Genomic DNA, 23680 nt, shown 5'->3' with positions numbered 1-23680 from the left:
AACCTGGTATTTCAGCAACTCTGTAATTCTTAACTATTGTAGTGATGTGTGGCATTAAGACAAAAAGGAAAAGGCTATAGAGAGTGGGTAGTGTTGTACTTAGCATAGAGAATTTAATAGTGATGGAGAAGGACTTCATGTAAGGCCTGTGTGTAGCTGGTTTTCTTGCAGAGAGAGAGATTGGCAGTCTCTCCATGTATTTTATTTATGCTTGGAAATACTTCTCTGTATTCAATAATTGTAATATTTTACCCTGATTGCATTACAAATAATAATTTGTACAATATGTCCATGTATCGACCACACTGACTTCCAGTCAATGCAACTAAAACAGATACACAACCACATATCACAAAACAAAAGGTAGAAAACAATACTGAAAATGTTGTTGAATATAGGCAAGGAAACATCATATATATTTTCTAATTTGAACATTATAATTACTTTTTAAAAATACTTTTTAATATATAAAAAGTCTACACACCCCTGATAAAATCCCAGGTTCTTGTGATGTAAAAGAATGAGACAAAGATAAATCATGTCTGAACTTTTTTCACCTTTAATGTGACCTATATCGTGAACAATTCAATTGAAAAACAAACAGAAATGTTTGAGGGGGAAAAATAAAAAAGTCACAATAACCTGGTTGCATAAGTGGGCACAAGTATTAAAGTAATACTTTGTTTAAGCACCTTTTGATTTTATTACAGCACTCAGTCTTTTTGGGTAGGAGTCTATTAGCATGGCACATCTTGACATGGCAATACTTGTCCACTCTTCTATGCAAAAGCGCTCAAAATCTGTCAGATGGCAAGGGCATCTCCTATGCACAGCTCTCTTCAGATCACCCCACAGATGTTCAATTGGATTCATCAGACTATAACACATTTTCCCACATGCTTTTAGGGGAATTGAAGTTTGTTTTTCTTGATAAGAAAAAGGTTCCGTCTTGCCACCCTACCCCATAGCCCATTCATATGAAGAATACGGGGGAGATTGTTGTCGCATGTAAAGTGGAAAATGTTCTGACATTATTTATGTTTGACTCATTCCTTGGCACAGGGGTGTGTAGACTTTTTATATCCACTGTGTATATATATATATATATATATATATATATATATATATATATATATATATATATATATATATATATATATATATATATATATATATACATATATATATATATATATATATATATATACATATATATATATATATACATATATATATATATATATATATATATATACATATATATATATATATACATACATATATATATATATATATATATATACACACACACAGCTGGATGGCAAAATCAGTGCAAGTAGTATGTCAAAGGAAAAGAAGGGTTTAAGTCTGACTTTACTGGCAGAGCTATACAGTGAGCGTGAGGTTGCTGCCATCCTGAACATTTCTAAGACGGCGGTTAATAAGAACAAGGTCAAGCAACAGACATTGGGGACAACAAAGCTACGGCCTGGCAGAGGGCGAAAACTACTGTCCACTGACCGAGATGACCGTCAACTCCTTAAAATGTTACTCAACAACCATAGGATGACATCAAGTGACCCACAAAAAGAATGGCAAACAGCAGCTGGGGTGAAGTGCATTTCGAGGACGGTTCGAAACAGGCTCCTAGGGGCAGGGCTGAAGTCGTGCAAATCCCTTCATGAATGAGTAGCAAAGAAGAGCCAAAGAAGAGGCTGAAGTTTGCAAAAGACCATAAGGATTGGACCGTACAGGTATGGAGTAAGGTCATCTTCTCTGACAAGTCAAATGTTCACCTTTGCCCAACACCTGCTCGTCTAATGGTTAGACGGAGACCTGGAGAGGCCTACAAGCCTTCAGTAAGGCTACATTTGTCTTTGTGAAGGACACATGAATCAAGCCAAGTACAAGGTTGTCCTGGAAGAAAACATGCTTCCTCCTGCTCTGGCAATGTTCCACAACTCTCAGAATTGTTTTTCAGCAGGATAATGCTCCATGCCACACAACCATGTCAATCAAGGCGTGGATGGAGGACCACCAGTCATGGCCAGCCCAATCTCCAGACCTGAACTCCATTGAAAACCTCTGGAATTTGATCAAGAGGAAGATGGATGGTCACAAGCCATCAAACAAAGCTGAGCTACTTGAATTTTTGTGCCAGGAGGGGCATAAAGTCACCCAACAGCAATGTGACAGACTGGTGGAGAGCATGCCAAAACGCATGAAAGTATTCCACTAAATATTGATTTCTGAAAGTAACAACATTAGTATTTTATTGTTGAAAAATGAATATGAATCTGTTTTCTTTGCATTATTTGAGGTCTGAAAACAATGCATCTTTTTTGGTTATTTTGACTAATTGTTGTTTACTACAAATAAATACTCTAAATGACAAAATTGGGAGTAATGTTGTCAGAAGTTCATAGAATAAAAGAACATTTTCATTTGACTCAAACACATACCTATGAATAGTAAAACCAAAGAAACTGATAATATATATATATAATATATAATATATAATATATATATATATATACAGAAGCGTTCAATTTGCAGTTGTCTCTTAATTTTAAGCCTTCTGTTCCTCACTCAAAACCTTCTTTTTAGATTTTTTGGAAAGGAAAGAAAAAGGTGCAGTGGTCTCTTAATTTTTTTTTCCGGAGCTGTATATATATACACACATTTTTTTTTCCCAGTCATTCCATTCAAAAAGTGAAACTTGTATAATGTATACATTCATTCCACACAAACTGATATATTTCAAGTGTTTATTTCTTTTAATTTTGATGATTATAACTGACAACTAATGAAAACCCCAAATTCAGTACCTCAGAAAATTTGAATATTGTAAAAAGGTTCAATATTGAAGACACCTGGTGTCACACTCTAATCAGCTAATTAACCCAAAACACCTGCAAAGGCCATTAAATGGTCTCTCAGTCTAGTTCTGTAGGCACCACAATCATGGGGAAAACTGCTGACTTGACAGCTGTCCAAAAGACGACCATTGACACCTTGCACAAGGAGGGCAAGACACAAAAGGTCATAGCTAAAGAGGCTGGCTCATCCCTGTTCTTAATTGGCCAGCAAACTCGCCTGACCTTAACCCTATAGAAAATCCTTGGGGTATTGTGAAGAGGAAGATGCGATACGCCAGACCCAACAATGCAGAAGAGTTGAAGGCCACTATCAGAGCAACCTGGGCTGTCATAACATCTGAGCAGTGCCACAAACTGTTCGACTCCATGCCACGCCGCATTGCTGCAGTTATTCAGGCAAAAGGAGCCCCAACAAAGTATTGAGTGCTGTACATGCTCATACTTTTCATGTTGGTACTTTTCAGTTTGCCAACATTTCAAAAAAAAAATATTTTGTATTGGTCTTAAGAAATATAAAAATGTTCATTAGTTGTCAGTTATAATCATCACAATTAAAAGAAATAAACACTTGAAATATATCAGTATGTCTGTAATGAATTAATAGTATATACAAGCTTCAGTTTTTGAATTGAATTACTGAAATAAATCAACTTTCTGATGATATTCTAATTTTCTGACCAGCACCTGTATATATAAGAATGATAACCGAAATCACCCAAATGGCCCTGATCAAAAGTTGTCATACCCACACAGGTGAAAATGGCTATTAAAGTCCGAATTTCCCACACCTGTGGCTATTTAAATTGCAATTACTGTATGTGTATAAATAGTCAATGTGTTTGTTTGCTCTAATGTGGATGCACAGAGCTGTCTAGATACTGAGCCATGGGGAGCAGAAAAGAACTGTCAAAAGACCTGCGTAACAAGGTAATGGAACTTTATAAAGATGGAAAAGGATATGAAAAGATATCCAAAACCTTGCAAATGCCAGTCAGTACTGTTCAATCACTTTAAGAAGTGGAAAATTCAGGGATCTATTGATACCAAGCCAAGGTCAGGTAGACCAAGAAAGATTTCTGCCAAAACTGCCAGAAGAATTGTTCGGGATACAAAGAAAAACCCACAGGCTGCTCTGGAAAAAGACGGTGTGGTTGTTTCAAGGAACACAATACGACGATACTTGAACATAAATGCTCGTCCCGCGGCGCCCTGGTTGAGTTGCCAGAAAGAAGCCTTTACTGCACCAATGCCACAAAAAAGCCCAGTTACAATATGCCCGACAATACCTTGACACGCCTCACATCTTCTTGCACAATGTAATTTGGAGTGACAAGACCAAAATAGAGCTTTATGGTCACAACCATTAGCGCTAGTTTTGGAGAGGAGTCAACAAGGCCTATAGTGAACAGAATACCATCCCCACTGAAGCATGGTGGTGGCTCCCTGATGATTTGAGGGTGTTTGAGCTCAAAAGGCACTGGGAATCTTGTGAAAATTGATGACAAGATGAATGCAGCATATTATCAGAAAACACTGGCAAACTTTTTGTATTCTTCTGCAAGAAAGCTGCACATGGGATGCTCTTGACCCTCCAGTAGTTACAGCAGAAAAAGGGGAAGGTTCTGGAGTGGTCATCACAGTCTCCTGACCTTAATGTCAAAAGACTTTGCATGGCCTGGAGGCATTTTGCCAAGACAAATGGGCAGCTATACCGCCTGCAAGAATTCAGGGCCTCATAAACAACTATTACAAAAGACTACATGCTGTCATTGATGCTAAATGGGGGCAATACACAGTATTAAGAACTATGGGTATGCAGACTTTTGAACAGGGGTCAGTTAATTTTTTTCTTTGTTGCCATGTTTGTGCTATTTTGTTATGACCTACAGTTGAAATAAAAGAGGTGTTTTGCCTGCTCACTCATGTTTTCTTTACAAATGGTGCATCTATTACCAATTCTCCAAGGGTATGCAAAGTTTTAAGCACAACTGTGTATATATTTATATCCTAATTTTAATTAATACAAAAAAAATATTAATATTATAACTGGTTATAGATTTAGGGTTGGGATTTAGGGCATTTCTATAAAAGGAAATCAGGGACATCTTGCGACACGCATACAGTAGGTGGCGGTATGCACCTCTAACTTTTGTTGTGAGCCACCACAGAAAGAGAAGGACTGCAGTATAGACTGCAGGTGTCACGGTTGTGGTGGGAGAAGGACACAGGCGCAGAGTAAAGGTAACTTAAATAATCCATGTTTTAATAAAGAAGGATTCAAACAAACAAAAATCAGCAACCAGTGACCTGGGTTGTCTAAAACAGGACAAAACCAAAATTAACCACGTTGGCTTGGCCAACACCATGAACTTAAATAGGGTCCCCAATTGGAGGCAATGATCAACACCTGCCTCCAATTGGGGAGACCAAAGAGGTTTAGAAGTGGCTAGATGCCACCTCCTGTCCTGTCCTGGCTATGCCCCGAGCCCAGCGCAGAGATGGCTAGGGGCACAGCCAGGACGTGACAGCAGGTTACTCTTCATTTGCAAATATTTATTTTTATATTCTACATGGTGAAAATGTAACAACTAAAAGTACACTAGCAAGCACTCTACTCTACTGAAGATAGCACAGACGCTTGCTTGTGACTAGGGCTCTCCAAATGTGGTCAAAACAATATTCCAAGTTTGATCCATGAAATTTTTTTTCAAATCCATAATGACAAATAGCTTTGAAAGATCACTTTGTGTTGTAATGTCATTGTTTAGTATATTTCACAAGATGTTCAAATGTAAATGTTCGCCCAACATTTCATCCAAAGAAAGTTTGTGAATAAAGGTTCTGGCCAAATACACACAACAAAAATATAATATCAAATATTGTGCATTTCAACACTTGGATATGTGAAAGATTCCTGTAAATATCCTTTCAAAGCAATTAACGTGAGGGTAATTTGTATTTTACAAAGGCACACTCCATATCTGTTGGAATACTGAGGAAGACTCAGACTGGGCATTTATTTGTTGACCTTACATTTAATGAAGAATTGATTATTATGAACTGCTAATTAAGCCATTTAATAGTTAAGTATGTTGTATTTTTCCTGGGCTACACAAATGATATGTACTGTCGGGGATAATGCAGGACTGGAGATTAAATTCATTCTGTAGGTACAGTATGCACAGTAGATGTTTGTACCAATGAATAATATGACCTCATGCATATATTTTGTTGTGTTGTAGTAAGAAATCATAAGGTTGTATTACATATATATACACTGCGTGAAGAATTATTAGGCAAATCATATTCCTCAAGATTTATTTTATTGTGGAACAAACACAATGCTCTCAGTCAATCCAAAATATAATTGAAACTCAAACCTGAATGTTTAGCAAAGGAAACATTTGTTTTGATCTTTCTCAGGAGAATACATGTGTGCAAAATTATTAGGCAAAGATTTGTGTGCAGAATTATTAGGCAACGAAATTACAAAAAAAATTCTCCAAACTGACTTGTTTATTCACAATTTTAAGAGTAAGTGCAACAAATAAATGCACAAAATGAAAATTAAACAACATTTCTGGCCTTTCAAAAATATTCAGTGACCGATATAGCCACCCCTTTCTTGATCTGCTCATGATCAATTTTCGCTGAAACATCAGCCACAGCCTCCCAAATGCTGTTCAAAGAGGTGTATTGTCTTCCCTGACTGTAAATCTCACGTTTGAGAAGGGTCCACAAGCTCTCAATAGGACTTATGTCAGGTAAGGAAGGAGGCCAGGTCATTATTTTTGAGGCCCTTGCTTGCTAGCCAAGCAGTGGAGTACTTGGATGCATTTAATGGAGCATTGTCCTGCATAAAGAATATGGCCTTCTTGAATGCTGAGGACTTTCTTCCTGTACCACTGCTTGAAGAAAGTATCTTCCAGAAACTGGCAGTAAGTATGGGAGTTGAGTTTCATTTCATCCCGAGTAGGTCCAACTAGCTAATCCTTAAGGATAGTAGCCCATACCAGTACCCCTCCTCCACCTTGCTGGCGCCTGACTCAAAGTGGTTCCCTGTGTCCATTAGTGATGGCCACAGGCCCATCCATCTGGTCCATCAAGAGTCACTCTCATTTCATCTGTTCATAAAACCTTTAAAAAGTCTGTCCTCAGGTATTTCTTTGCCCAATCAATATGCTTCAATGTGTGAATCTTATTCAGTGGTGGTCTTCTTTCAGCCTTCTTGACCTTGGACATGTCTCTGAGCACTTGACACCTTGTACTTATTGGTACATTCAGAGAAATAAAGAATGCACTGTTGAGCTCTGCAACACAAAAAGACCTGGACATCCACGGAAGACATCAGTGGTGGATGAAAGTAGGATCCTTTCCATGGTAAAGAAAAAAAATAATAATCACAACAAGTCTATCATAAAGAGAAGACTTCACAATAGTCATTACAGAGGGTTCACCACAAGGTGCAAACAATTAATATGCTTCAAGAATAGAAAGGCCAGATTAGACTTTGCAAAAAACATCTAAAAAAGCCAGCCCATTTCTCGAACAGCATTCTTTGGACAGATGAAATGAAGATCAACCTGTACAGAGAACACGGTGGAGTTAGTGTGATGGCATAGGCCTGCATGGCTTCCAATGGCATGGGTCATTAGTGTTTATTGATGATGACAGAAGACAGAAGCAGTCAGATAAATTCTGAAGTGTATAGTGATATATTGTCTGCTCAGATTCAGCCAAATTCAGCTAAGTTGTTTAGATGGGGCTTCCCTTTACAAATGGACAATGACCCATAACATACTATGAAAACAACCAAGGAGTTTTCTGAGGCAAAGAAGTGGAATATTCTGCTCTGGCCGAGTCAATCACTTTACCTCAACCTGAACAAGCATGCTTTTCATTTGCTGAAGACAAAATTTAAGGAAGAAAGACCCACGAACAAACAACAATTGAAGGTCTGACAAAACATCACAAAGGAGGAAACTGTGCGTTTGGTGATATACATGCGTTCTAGACTTCAAGGAAACATTGCCTGCAAAGGATTCATGACAATGTAATACAAATTAACATTTTATTTATGATTGTGTTAAATTTGTCCAATTACATTTGAGCCCCTGTAAGGGGACTGTTTATGAAATTGGTTGCAATTCCTAAATGATTCATACAATATTTTGATTCAACCCCTTGAATTAATGCTGAAAGTGTGCACTTCAATTGCATCTCAGCTGTTTCATTTTAAATCCATTGTGGTGGCATACAAAGCCAATAATATGAACATTGTGTCAGTGTCCAAATATTTCCGGACGTAAATCTACATTGTTCCTACATAACTACCCATTCTTACCACGTACTTGTTACTACGTAGTTACGTGGGAACTACCATGTAAGTAATGGGCTATAATTTGAAGAGTTACATAATACACAGTTAGGTCAGGAAATAGTTATATATTTACATATATTTTTGGCACATTTCTTCTCGCAGATTTTACTCAGCTTTGGGACTGACACTATGTATTGTCGAATGTACCAGTCTTGTTACATTATTCCCCTGGGCTCAAGCAGGTTTTATTTTTAAACACCAAGTTGCTGATCTGCTGTATAAGGCTCTTTTTCAAAGGAGTTGTGGTTTTTCATATGCTTGTACATAATGTAATCACATAGCTACCAAACTAAGTTCTAGTACTGTGCAAGATTCTCAGGCCACCTGAGAAATCATTTATCTGAGTATTTTGTCCAATTTCTGTTCTTTTTCTTGTCCAAGTGATCCCACAATTATGTGGAGGTTGGGACTCTGAGGTGGCCAGCCTATAATACCATGAGTGTTCCATCTGCCAACATCTTCGACTTAATCCTCTTTGCGGAGTGTTTTGAGTAATTATCAAGCTGAAAGATATAATTTTTGCCAATCAGTCAACAGTGCCATTTCGAGTAAGAGGTGTACTTGTTCCAGATGACTCTGCAGATGCTGAGCAAAAATGTCACTGAATATCCTTCTGTCCATCAAAGAATTAACCTTTAGGTACAGTCCATCATATGTATTTAACTGTTTGGGTCTTCTACCTAATTTAATATCATGCCCTGTTTCTTCAAAAAATAAATAAAAGGTTTGTACATTTATTCTACCACCCCATTTCCCAAAAAGTTGGGCCACTGTGTAAAATGTCATAAAAAAGTTATGCACTGATGTGCAAATCATTTAACCCCTATATTCACTAACAATAAAAATGGTACAGAGACAACATAGACATTTGAAAGTTTTTCGTTTTGTTATATTTTTTATATGCCCGCTTTGAATTTGATGCCAGCAACACATTTAAAAAATTTGGGACAGGAGCAACAAAAGACTAGAAAAGTTGTGTAATGCTAAAAAATAAACCTGGAGGAACATCTAACTAATTAGGTTAATTGGCAACAAACCAGTAACATGACTGGGTATAAAAAAGCATCCCAGAGAGGGTGAGTCTTTCAGAAGTAAAGATGTGTACAGGTTCACCACTCTGTTAAAGACTGTGCAGGCAAATAGTGCCACAATTTAAGAATTACGTTTCTCAAAGTAAAATTGCAAAGACTTTGGGGATCTCATTATCTATGATACATGATATCAATAAAAGAATCAGAGAATCTGGAGGAATCTCTGTATGCAAAGGACAAGGCCAAAAACCCATATTGGTCGTGATCTTCAGGCCCTCAGGCACTACTGCGTTAAAATCAGACAGGATTCTGTATTGTAAATCACTGCATAAGCTCAGGTACATTTCCGAAACCACTGACTGTAAACACAGTACGTTGCTTCATCCACAAATGCAAAACTCTACCATGCAAAGAAGAAACCAGATATAAACAAGATCAAGAAACGCTGCCACCTTCTCTGGGCCCGAGATCATTTTAGATGGACTGAGGTGAAGTGGAAAACTGTCCTGTGGTCTGACGAATCAAATTATGAAATTATTTTTTGGAATCATGGACACGTTTCCTCCAGGCTAAAGAGGAGAGGGTCCATCTGGCTTCTTATCTGCACACAGTTCAAAAGCAAGCATTCCTGGTGGTATGGGTGTGCAATAGTCTACATGGCATGAGTGACATGCACATTTGTGAAGGCACGATTAATGCTGAACAATATATACAGGTTTTGGAGCAACATATATTGCCATTCAGTCTTTTTTAGGGAAGGCCTTGCTTTTGTCAGCAAGAAAATGCCAAACCACAATTCTGCACGTATTACAACAGCATGGCTCCGTAGTAAAAGAGTCCCGGTGCTAAACTGGCCTGCCTGCAGTTCAGTCCTGTCACCATTAAAAAAACATTAGTCGTGTTATGAAACAAAAACACAACACAGGAGTCCCCAAACTGTGTTGAGCAGCTAAAATCCTAAATCTAACAAGAATGGGAATACATTTCACTTTCAAAACTACAGAAATTGGTCTACTCCATTCCCAAACGCTTACAGAGTAAAAAGAGGTGATGCAACATAGTGGTTAACATGACCCTATCCCAACTTTTTTGAAACATGTTGCTTGCATCAAATTCAAAGTGAGCATGTATTTTTCAAAAAACAATAAACATTTCCATTTCAACATTTGACATGTTGTCATAATATTTTCAAATAAATATAGGGACAATTGATTTGCAGATCATTGCATTCTGTTTTCATCTTCATAGAACTTTTTTGGAAACAGGGGTTGGACCCCTTCTGGAAAACACAAGAAGTTATTGTAACATTATTTCATTATTTTTCATTCGTATTAATTCACATTTTATATCAGCAACTACATATTAATGTATCAATGCCTATATGAGGAAATGGCCCTACAGTGTTATGTGAAGGTCGTTGTAGACCAAACACTTCTTGTTTTAGAGTGTTTAATATCAAGAGCAAAATGGAACATGGCACAAATAATTTTCTTTAGGTTTGCTAGTGCTCAAAGTAAAACCACTAAGTTGAATTCATGCAATTGATTGTTGTTTCATTGTGTTCTTTCCTTCCCACTGACAAACAAAAAAATGCAAACATTGCTTTTCCTTCCTCTAGTGGGTCACAGAAGAAAACAAATGTTGCTTTGCTTGCATTCATTACTCCAAAATAGACATGCATGCATTTCTTGTTAAGATGTTTTGAAAATCCTTTCTTCATCCCTGCCATTCCAGTAATATAAAAGTAATTTTCACCACCAAACTATTTTTAGGGGGGTATATGTAAACATGGGGTAGTGGAGGTTTAAACAGGGGACATTCCATTAGACTCTTTATATTAAGTAAGGATAATGCTCATATGGATGTTGTTGTTTTATTCAGTTTTTGTCGTCTGAGTGCCCCTCCACTGTGACAGAGTGTTGTCCTAACTTCCTTGGCAGCCATACTTCTGGGCAAAACACAATTATGGAGCCAAGCTGGAAAAGCAACTCAAGGGCATGGATGTTTCTTCTGTCTGGGAAGGCAGGCTTAAACACTGTGCTAACGAGCTCTCCCCTGTTTTGTGTGAAATGTTTCAATATGTCACCAGACTTATTCACTGTCTCTGTCTCTTTCATGACTCATGTTCCATCAAAAATAAGTGTCCTGCCTGAATGACTACAAATGTGTGACAGTCACTTCAGTCTTCATGAAAACGTTTGACTGCCCTGTTTCTGTCGCATCTCAAAACTATCACTGACTACTCTTTTGCCGAAAAGCAGTCTGTCTACAGATCCAAAAGGTCAGTGTATGACGCTATCAACATCTGCTTACACTACATTCCCCAACCCTTTGACAACTCAAAGATGCATGGAAGGATATTGTTTGTGGCTTTAAGCTACAGTATGCATTCAACACCATCATACCAGAACAACACAAACCCTACCAAATGAATGTGTCCTGCTTCATCTGTCAATGGACCACGGACTTCCCATGTTGTAGGACACAGTGGATGATTACATTTCTGGTTTTGTATCGCTCAGCACTAGAGCACTGCAAGGATGACTACTGTCTCCATACGAACTGTGATAAAGCCATGAATCGTGGAAAAGTCAGTCTAAACAATCTGGTACTTTACCCAGAAAAAACGGTTGAGGGGGTGGTTGACTGGATTGGACCCCCAACCTCGCCCCTTGAGATTGAGGGCTCAGCTGTAAATTTGGAGAAAAAAACAGTCAGTGATATTAGGCAGCAATAGAACATTCTGCCCTCAAAGTTGATGTGTTAGAACTAAGCAGGAAGAATGGGCAAGCGTAATGACTTTGACAGGGCCACATTGTGATGGCTAGATGACTGGTTCAGAGCATTTCCAAAACTGCAGCCCTTGTGGGGTGTTCCTGGTCTGCAGTGGTCAGTAACTATCAAAAGTGGTCCAAGGAAGGAAAAGCGGTGAACCGGCAACAGGGTCATGGGCGGCCAAGGCTTATTGATGCACGTGGGGAGTGAAGGCTGGCCCGTGTAGTCCGATCAAACAGACGAGCTGCTGTAGCTCAAATTGCTGAAAACGTTAATGCTGGTACTGATAGAAAGGTGTCAGAACACACAGTGCATCACAGTTTGTTGCGTATGGGGCTGCATAGCCACAGACCAGTCAGGGTGCTTATGCTGACCTCTGTGACCACTGCCGAAAGCGCCTACAATGGGCATGTGAGCATCAGAACTGGACCACGGAGCAATGGAAGAACGTGCCCTGGTCTGATGAATCATGTTTTCTTTTACATCACTTGGATGGCCGAGTGCGTGTGCGTCGCTTACCTGGAGATCACATGGCCCCAGGATGTACTATGGAAAGAAGGCAAGCCGGCAGAGACAGTGATGCTTTGGGCAATGTTCTGCTGGGAAACCTTGGGTCCTGCCATTCATGTGGATGTTACTTTGACATGTACCACCTACATGAGCATTGTTGCAGATCATGTGCACCCTTTTATGGCAACAGTATTCACTGATGGCATTGGCCTCTTTCAGCTGGATAATGGGCCCTGCCACAAAGCAAAAATGGTTCAGGAATGATTTGAGGAACACTATAACCAGTTCAAGGTGTTGACTTGGCCTCCTAATTCCCCAGATCTCAATCCAATCGAGCATCTGTGGGATGTGCTGGACAAACAGGTCCGCTCCATGGAGGCCCCACCTCACAACCTATTGAACTTAAATGATGTGCTGCTAACGTCTTGGTGACAGATACTGTGCCACAGCACATGTTCAGAGGTCTAGTGGAGTCCATGACTCGACGGGTCAGGTCTGTTTTGGCGGCAAATGGGGGACCTACACAATATTAGGCAGGTGGTCATAATGTTATGGCTGATTGGTGTATATGGCAAATGACATTATTTTCCTAAGTGGAATCATGTGCTTTTCCATGTGACTTCAATGGAAAATATTTATGACACTCCATATGGTGTAAAATGTACTACAGATTTTACTCAACCTTAGCAATTGAGCGCACAAGATGCAATCATCTCTATTTCACCACGGGACTAATCATAAGTCCCTGTGAATAGATGTTTAACACAAAACAAAAAAAAACATTATTTTCTGACACCGATCTGCCTAGCGACATTTACTAACAAACATGGGGTTAAAACCTGATTTGCAAACTGTAATATATTCCCTATTTGGTTGACTATACTTGACCAGAACCCTATTAAACCTGACCAAAAGTAATGCACTATTTAGGAAATATGATGCCATTAAGGACACAGGCCTGGTCAACACATCTCACTCGCTTGAATTTATTCACTGTCTAAGTCTGCAGCTTTAATCTTTGCTGCTAATGAGGATCCTCTAATGATAGCACTACGATTCCCCACCTAATAATAGCCTTATATATAGGGTATGTTTACTGTATGCCATGGCCCAGAAATCATCTACACTGAAAATGTGGACCATATTTACAGCCTTTCACATTAAAACAAACATTAAAAAACATCCATGAAATGTTAGCATTCTGGTGTTAATGTATTGTTTGTAACTAAATAATTAATGCATTATACTGTAGACATTAATTCTTGACACATTAAAGCCCTCTTGGTTCAATTATTGCATTGAAACTAAAAAAGTAAAACAATAAAATCATACTGTTACATTATGTATACGAAGATTGTGCTTGATCGAATTCCCTGCAAGAAATGCCATTGTCTGACAACCAGCTAATCCACTGTCTATTGTCCAGGTAGCATATGATCCATTTGGGTCTCTCATGCCGTGACACTGTATTTATTTAGTCACAGCAGCTTTTCCCTCTTTAAGATTGTCTTATGCAAGGTCCAGGGACTTGATCTCCAAATTCCTTTCATATGGCAGAGAATCAGTCAGTTATTTTGAAGCGGTGCAGCAGCCCGGGATTAAGTGATTTAGGAGTGCAGCAGACAGACATTACCCCGGCTGCTTTATTCTGGGAGACTTCCACAAACAGAGCAGCATGTCAGGGCTGATTGCAGTGGCACCGGGGGAGATAAGTCAGTCTAAATATTATCCTGCCTAAGCTAGGAGTGACAAATTACAACTTTAGCCCTAAAACCCCTCTGCGTTTAGTTAAAGATGTCTTAAACCAGGGCAAAGACAAAAAAAAATACAAACTGTGTGAAGAGAAAAAACAGCCTGACGAAAAGTGGTGATGAGATGATATGTAAATATTTTATTTTAAATACTTAATGCTACGAGGTGCATAAAGATGATGTTCTGACACCTTTACAACAGCAATTATTTAAACATATTCCAGACTGGTCATTGACTCACCAGAGCCACTAACCAGACAACCACTGTGTGTGGCTGCTAAGGAAATCTGACATTGCAGCAACACAAATCTCCAAACGCATTCTCCCAGATTTAATGACACACTCATAAAAGAGGCGTCTTGCAAACACAACCCATTATGAGATTAAAAAAGCAAGACTTGGTTCGCTTGAGAGAAGTTCACTTAAAAAGATCAACAATTGTTTATAGCAACTTGTCGTCAAGGGGCAGGGAACTCAATTTAAACATGCTCTACCCCTTCTACCCTCTCCTTTATATTCGCTCTGCTTTCCCTCCCTCTCTCCCTTTGTACCACTGCTTCTATTTAACACTTGTTTAATTCCTTAGCAACATGATTTATGACCTGCTTTCAGGCTATAAATAACACAATGTATAGCATTCTTACCTTGCCCACATATTGAGGCTCGGAACCCATGTACTCCTCCAGCACAAAAAACTGGTTCCACACCCAGCCCCTCTTGACTCTCTGAAACCCAGATACCCCATTGCTCACTGGGCTTGACAGGCTCCTGGAATGATCCTTTCCTAGCCTGCCCATGCTCAGCATTGGGCCTGGTGGGCGTACGGGAGACAGGGACCCTTTGCTGAAGAAAAACCAAAGGAGCAGCAGGCAGTTCCTTGTAAGCATTGGCGGTCTGTGAGGATGAGGTCTTTAAGGTAAAGTCCCACAAAATCACAACTGATAGAGGGGTGGATGGTGAATCCGTCGTGAAGGAGTGAAATGGACACGGCAAATAAGCTTCTGGTCGGCTTAGGTTGTCAGCACCAGTCGACAATTGATGAAGCTCCTCGCCTGGAAAGAAATCAGAAAGATACTATGAGCTCATTCACCTGTATGCTGTACACTCAAAGAAATGCTCATTCACCTGTATGCTGTACACTCAAAGAAATGCTCATTCACCTGTATGCTGTAAACTCAAAGAAGGGCTAAAAACAACCCACTTTGGCCAACATTGAAAACAAGGGGGGCAAGGGATGTTAACTAACGCATTTGTCATCACATCTGTCTGTGCTTCCACAAACAGTGTCTAGAGGAGACGTACTAAATACGAACTGTATAAAATAATGACATAATTGATACGCTCTAAATGTTATTTGATTTGTTTTGTGTATCAGCAAATTTGCTTGAGATGATTTCACTGCAACAATATTGCATCCAAGTTGCTTGTCAAAGTAATTTTAAAGACATGGCAGCTGAGACAAGCTCATAATGAAATACTCCACATCTACTTAGTCTTTTAAGCAGGGCTGTGGAACGCTTTTTTTTTTCATTTTTATGTTTTAGTCACATTTGTTTCACTTGAATAATGATCAAGTCTAGTTATTGTCGAAATGACAAAAACAGTGAGCCATTTTAGTCAGCAAAGTGCAGTGCAGAAAGGACAAAGGTGCCCTAAAATCTGCTGCGTCCTAAGATGCTGTGGGTGAACGAATCCACCTGCTAACACCTTGCTTGAAGCCTGGTAAGTTACTATTATTTGATGTTTGAGCTAGGCTAAAGCTAAGCAATAATGTCATTGCCTGTTACATTTCCACCAAACTATATTCTAATTTTGGAATTAAAAACAACTTCCATGCTGTGCATACATTACAGATCTCTCGTGATTAAGGTTTTTAGCCACCTTGCCAAACTTTTCCTATTATTCAAGTACCTAAGTGTTTGCATTTCATTTTTAGACACAAGTATTTGTTTATGCCCAAACATCCATTAGGAAAGATACTGTTTGCAGGCCCGCCCCCGCCCTCAGAACCCCATTCTAACCACATTTTAGCCTAAACATCAAAGCACAATACCTTCAAAAGCTTAGATGTGATTCAGTGTTTGATAAAATGCTTGCACTCTCTGCAGCTCTCCAGATAAGAGGGGCTGATATGTGTTTTATACTGTGTCCTAACATTGCTGGTATTATACTTGGCGTCTTGATAGAGCACAATAATATTAGATGGGAGAACAATGTGATCAGAGACCAGCAAACATCTCCAGATGTCGCTCATTTAATTCCAGTGCCAAGGGGGCGGTCTGCGACAAGGCATGCCGCGGTATACAAATATATAGACAAAACCTAAAATAAAAAATAAGAATGGCCACCAGGAGGCATCTGTGAGAACATCGACACCCACCTGAAACAGGCAAGAGGCTACACGTTAAACCCATTAAGTTTTATTTATCTTTCCAGTGGTACATTTTTTTTTGTTTTTCTAAAGTTTCTAATGAAATGGCGTTTGAACCAAACGTAATTTGTTTATTTACTGTACAATAGCCTAAAGTCGACAAATATATGTTAATTACTCCACATTAACCCAAAGAGACAGACTGGTGAGACAAAGCGCCTGTTACAATACTTGTACTCTCACATGCCTAATCAGTTATTAAGTAGGAATACAAAATGTTAATTAGTCTCTAAATAGTTTCAGTCTGTGAGTATAGAATTCTGACAACGGAACAATGTAATATATGCTATACTTATTTAGGAAAAGTCATCAAAGGTGGGTGTTCAAAATGGTATGTTCCAAATCAATTGCATTGACAAATAAAAGTTGCATCTAAATTTCAGTATGTTTAAATCAAGTTTAGAACAGTTTTGCAATGCCGCAATGTAGCCTACTTTCGCACCATTATTATTCAATAGACAAGTGCAGTCTCTTATTAATTAAAATTCCAAAATTCCAGCCATACATAAATAGCAGGACCGTATAGCCTACACTTAAACAACAATAAAACACAAATTCTGTGATCCAAAACTATCTTTTTATTGAAATTAGTCAGCAGAATGAGCTCTTCACAATCTCAGTGAGCTGAACATAGCCTATACTCAGTTTAAATACTGTATACCAACTGTAGGGCTGTCGCAGTTATTTGCTACATAATAGCCTTATCTAAATAACAGCCTTATCTACAGAACATTATGTGATTAATGATTTTTCTTTAGATTCTTTTCATTGCTTGATGCTGATCAATGCTGGACACTGGAAGAATCCTGTGCAATATGGAAAGGGAAAATAACAAATTTTGTTAATCACTAAACTGAATATGAACCTCTTCTTAAATGTTTCCACTACACACAATTTCCTGTGAAGTGCATCACTTTTAACTCAGGCTCTTTGCACCTTCTAAAGTAGTATATAGGGTATAAAGAACCACTGGGACACAACCAAGGTTTACTATGATGGTTATAGTCAGTTTCAGAAACTTTAGAGTCCACTTCATTGATTCACACACACAGGGAGTAACCCCGGTAATTTTTTTTTTGCCGTTTGAGTTAAATTGTATTACCTTCCCACTCCTAACCTCTCTTAGACTACCCTTTCTTCGCAGTCATCTTTACTTTTCCTCTGACACTCTCTCCCTCTCTTCCTCCAAGTCCTCCTTACTATAGTCCCTGAGGGTCTTAGGCATACCAAGACTTGCTTTTGTCTGTTCCACGTAAAAATGACTGTAAGTGGGACTTACCCCTGTGAATTCTATTTGTGACTACACTGGCTGCATGCTCTACTAATCGTAGAGATATTTTCTCTTTGGGTTGCCTTTCTCAGTGCCTGTACATTTTTATTCAACACGGGTCAGGCCAGTTTTCCTCCTGTTCCTTGCCTTCCGCCTCGAGCATTGTGTTGAGTTTGCCGAACCCTGAAACATTTACAGTCATAACCAGATAAGTTGTCAGTTCAGACAAAGCTCCTAAATCAGCTGTAAAGCAACATTGTGTTCTGCACTAAGATTACAATGATGTACCAACGTCAACAAGCTCAGACTGACAACGCAAATCTGAAAGAACTTTCATAACAACCATCATCAAGAGAAAGAGACATGCTAAGACATAGTATGATTGGCAAAACCTACAACATGATTAGATTATCATATATTATTTTTTCTTCTCTCAATCATGTGTTGATGCCGGCTGAATTTTTATTTTTTTTACTTAGCTCAGACTAATTATTACCACATTGGTAAAATGAACACGACACTTGGAGTTTAGCAACTGTACAGTAGTCAAACAACCATGAAATTCAGAAAAAAAAGAATTCGACACACCTCTGTTTAGAACCATGGCCAAAGTTTTCAATGCAAACTTTTTGTTAAATAATCGGACATGTGAAAGTCGTTGGTTCTTTAAATCTCTTGACTTCCGTCCAGTGGTGTCTTTAACCTTATTAAAACAACGTTGACTTCTCTGCCCATCAGGAGAACACTCCTGTCAGCAGCAGCACACCTGGTGTGGTGGTGGCACAGCTGAAAAATTACCCTTCTGATTTTCATCATAAAAAAGGGTGTGCAAGCAAAAGGAGACCTTCAAACAGATACAGTTTTTCAGTTTTGTTTTTACTCTGCCAGAATCAATGCCGTTCGTCTGTTTGTCATGTTTATGACTGCCTTGACAACTAATAACTTTCTGTGGGAGTCTCTTACCTAATCGGCAGTGGCAACTCTGTGAGACATATTTTCTTTGAATATTGGAGGTGATGAGTGAAAACGCTGTCAGCTGGCTCTCTGGTGCTATCAGAGGGTGGGTCAATGCTTGGAACAGAGGGTCGACACATGCTAATGAACTTATCTCATTAAATATGTATCAAGCACCCTCCAGGAACGCACAGCAGAGAATAGACATGATTTCCAGGAATTATGGGAACAGTCATTTCCCATTATGTCTCAGCAAAATGAGGAGGGACCTGTCTGATCAACGGGTTTCACAAAATGTAGAAAGATTTCCTTTCCAGAAGGAAAACTACAGTTTCCAGATTACACTAGACTTTTAAGACTAAATTCTATTAGTCTCTCCTAAACCTACACCTATCACCTCTGTATTATTTCATTTTAGCCAGTAAATTTGTTCATGTTAAAGTTCCTTTATTGTATGTGATGGGACGAAACAATGTTCTCCCAGCATCCCAGTGCAACTTACAGTAGAAAATGTTGTAATAATTCATTAATTTTCATTCAAGCCGCAAGACAGCAACAAGGATTACATTGAAATGATTGCAATCAGTGGGTACTGCCATGCCATTGGCTATGTGAATCATATGCACCTTTCCCAACGTTAACGGCGTCCTTGGTAGAAAAACTGACGTGAGTAATTTGATATGTGGTCACAGTGCTCCTGACTAAGAGGGTTAATCCTCGCCATCTTACAATTTAAATATAAAAAAAATTCTGAATCCATTTTGCCAGAACAAAATTATCATATGATTTGGCCTAATTAGCATACAGATTCTCCTCCTCAGCATCACCATCCAGTCAAAGGAACAGTCAAAGGATCTACAGGGTTGTCATCAAACTATATACAGTAGAATAGTCAAAAAAATTATGCTTTTGAGAATTTGACTGTTTTAAATGGTTAACGAATTTGTAAAAATAGAAGAATATTTTTGTATTGAAGGTCAATGGTCATATGGAAAAAAACGGCTAAAAAAGGAATACATAGAACGATTATTTCTAAGAAGACAGGCTATAGTATGTTTGTTCATTTATTATGCCCCACAAATGAACAAAATGAATATTAAACAACATTTCAATTATTCACAAACAAATCCATTAAAATGTAGTTTTCATTTTGATCTCATTTTGGTGATGTACAAAGTAAAATAACAGACATTATTGACCAGTTTGTTATGATAAGAGGATATCCACATGAATAGCCATACATAGGCCTAAAGCATATGATTTCAACAGCAATGCATAGCTCTAGTCCCTATCCTATATGATTTTTATATAGGTGAAATTAATAAAAAGAGAACTTCCAAAATGAATAGGTTACAGTATGTGAATGGCGCATCTTTGCAGGTCTCTTCCTGGGGTTGTTGCTATCTAGTCAATTTCAATGTCAAAGCATAGCTCTAGTGGTAAAGAATATCGTTGGTATTTTGTTTTGGGAATAATTATTTTGCCTAATACGTTTGTAGAATATTAATCTTCAGTAAAACAAGCAGCGAAAATTTCAAAGACAGAAAAAACTATATGTGTGCCATCTTTACTAAAATAAAAACCGGAACTTGTAATATATTTGTTGAATTGGTAATGGGTGACTGTTAAACAATATCCTTGTTATTTCTTTTTGTAAATAATTATTTTGCATAATACATCTGTTGATTTACATTTTACATATTCATTTGATGAATTAGCCTGCAAAATAAGCTGAATCTCCTATTGAAAAACATTAACGTGTGATAAGTATCCTATATGGTTTGTATTATGTTTCAAAAATAGCCTAATTACATTTTTGAATGGTCATGGAAATCTTGTATTTCATTTGTAAGTTCATTCAAATTCAACCAAGACTCTGATTATTCATCTGGGAGTATCACACATTCATCTATTGACGTCATGCATTTAGTGAGGCGTGATCAGCGCCTGGGTACCATTTGGTACCAACGCTAAGAGCATTGGGCTATTGGCTATTGACAGTTTGCTCCAAAGTTTGGATACTCTTGCAGAATCGGTCATATATGTACCATTTGTAAAGAAAACATTACTGACCAGGCAAAACACGTCTTTTATTTCTTATGGGATTCACATTCAACTGTAGGTCATAACAGTATCATCATCATAAAACATAAGCATAAAACAAAACATGGCAACAAAGAAAAAAATTAACTGGCCCCTGTTCAACAGTCTGCATACCCTTAGTTCTTAATACTGTGTATTGCCCCCTTTAGCATCAATAACAGCATGCAGTCTTTTGTAATAGTTGTCTATGATGTCCCGAATTCTTGCAGGTGGTATAGCTGCCCATTCGTCTTGGCAAAATACCTCCAGTTCTTGCAAAATCTTTGGTGGTCTTGTATGAACAGCACATTTGAGATCTCCCCAGAGTGGCTTGATGATATTAAGGTCAGGAGACTGTGATGTCCACCCCAGAACCTTCACCGAAGAAGAATGCAAATTGTTTGTCAGTATTTTCTGATAACTTGCTGCATTCATCTTGTCATCTATTTTCACAAGATTCCCAATGCATTTAGAGCTCACACACCCCAAAAACATCAGTGAGCCGCCACCACCATGCTTCACAGTGGGGATGGTATTCGGTTCACTATAGGCTTGTTGACCCCACTCCAAACATAGCGTGTATGGTTGTGACTATAATGTTCTATTTTGGTCTCGTCACTCCAAATTACAGTGTGCTAGAGACGTGAGGCGTGTCAAGGTGTTGTCGGGCATATTGTAACCAGGCTTTTTTGTGGCATTGGTGCAGTAAAGGCTTCTTTCTGGCAACTCGACCATGCAGCTCATTCTTGTACAACCATCGTCGTATTGTGCTCCTTGAAACAACCACACCGTCTTTTTACAGAGCAGCCTGTAGTTCTTCTGTGGTTACCTGTGGGTTTTTCTTTGTGTCCCGAACAATTCTTCTGGCATTTTTGGCAGAAATCTTTCTTGGTCTACCTGACCTTGGCTTGGTATCAAGAGATCCCTGCATTTTCCACTTCTTAATAAGTGATTGAACAGTACTGACTGGCATTTGCAAGACTTTGGATATCTTTTTATATCTTTATAAAGCACCATTACCTTGTTACGCAGGTCTTTTGACTGTTCTTTTCTGCTCCCCATGGCTCAGCATCTAGCATCTCAATACATCCACATGAGAGTTAACAAACTCATTGACTATTTATACACAGACACTAATTCCAATTTAAAAAGCCACAGGTGTGGAAAATTCTCCTTTAATTACCGTTTTCACATGTGTGTGTCACCTTGTGTGTCTTTAACAAGGCCGAACATTCTGCCAGGGTACACAAACTTATGAGCACAACTGTATGTAAGGGATAAACATTGATACCCTGTACAACATTAGTAAACATTTACAAATAGAAAATATGTGGCAGAGAATATGTATTACAGGCAATGGCAATATTAACCACTTAGTCGCAGTGCAGTCCAAAGAAAGCTCATTTGCTTCTGCCGTAAACCTACCGAAAAGATCAACTTCAAAACCTGCAACTGACATGTATCACATAAACATCTATATAGCATGTACCACCATTGATTGGAATTCCCACATTTTTTGTGTTTTCACTGTTGCCAATTTATTATCATTTTTTTTAACAATTGGTATTTCACAAAGATCTATCTAATCACATTAGCGGGGGAGAACATTATAAAAAGATGAGACTACACTGACCATAACTTGACTCTGCTCTCCCTGAGCGAGAGAGCTGCGCACATAGACAGATACAAACAAACACTTCAAGCAATGTACGACCTTAAACAAATTGTAGATGTTTGTCGATATTCCCCTTTAAACAAATGCACATACTTTCTTGTTTAATTACTGACTGTATTAGCAACAGTTGGCTAACAAACCCAAGGGACGTTGACAGACAGCATAGCAACGAATGGGTTGAATCTCTATCAATCAAAACATGAGAAAGCTTAAACAAAGGTGTTACTAAAACACACTGAGTGACAGTTTTTGTTAGTAAACGATCAGGTTAATTAGAACTACTTGTCCTATGTGGGGCAGCGACATGGCAGAAGTCAGAAGACTGGGGGTATCTGAATGATAAGAGATGAATGCACCAATTGTGACGGTGGGGTGACGAACAGCCACGTCATCTCCCGCTTTCCCCGGTTTACTTTTCATACACGAACACATCCCGGACTTGTCTTGTCTCTGATTATCACCCACACCTGGTGCCAATCCGGTCGTTAGCATGTGCTTAAATGTTGCTCCTCTGCTCCCCTCATTTGTCGGTCATTGTTACTTGTCTACGTTTGTTTCATGTATGTGGTGAGTGTTCCGGTTTTTGTTTATCCCTTTTGTTTGCATGTTTTTTTTTTGGTACTCTGTGTTATTTGTCATTAAAAAGACACATCCTCGACTGCCACTCTGCCTGCGTCTGGTTCCTTCCTCTCCACCCCTACGTCATTCGTGACACTGATGGACAAAACATTTCTAATTTAGCTGAAAAGTAATTAAAAAAATATATATTTTAATAAAATGTTGGCCTCTGTTTTATAAGCTCATGAATAAATAGCACACCTTAGCTGTATATTAATGCGTCTTCATCAATATAAGTCACTTGGCTTTTGGCCTTGTGCCTTGACACACTGCTAAGGTTTATTTCCTGCCAATGCACAGTTTGCCATGTGCTAATGCTTACAC

At 38.6% G+C, this 23680-nt stretch overlaps 1 protein-coding gene across 2 annotated transcripts in view; it reads right to left on the bottom strand.

Moving 5' to 3' along the window:
* The window catches only part of LOC105019404 (cadherin-12), a 207013-nt gene that overhangs the window by 119822 nt on the left and 63511 nt on the right, over nt 1-23680 (bottom strand). For both annotated transcript variants that reach the window (XM_034289193.1, XM_029116093.2), the window contains one exon: nt 14971-15378. In XM_034289193.1, coding sequence (XP_034145084.1) covers nt 14971-15213 — 243 coding nt within the window. In that variant the 5' untranslated portion in view covers nt 15214-15378. The remainder of the gene's footprint in view (nt 1-14970; nt 15379-23680) is intronic.

This window comes from Esox lucius, chromosome 21, assembly GCF_011004845.1.
Source record: "Esox lucius isolate fEsoLuc1 chromosome 21, fEsoLuc1.pri, whole genome shotgun sequence".
Lineage (NCBI taxonomy): Eukaryota > Metazoa > Chordata > Actinopteri > Esociformes > Esocidae > Esox > Esox lucius.
This window is presented reverse-complemented; position numbering and strand designations above follow the sequence as displayed.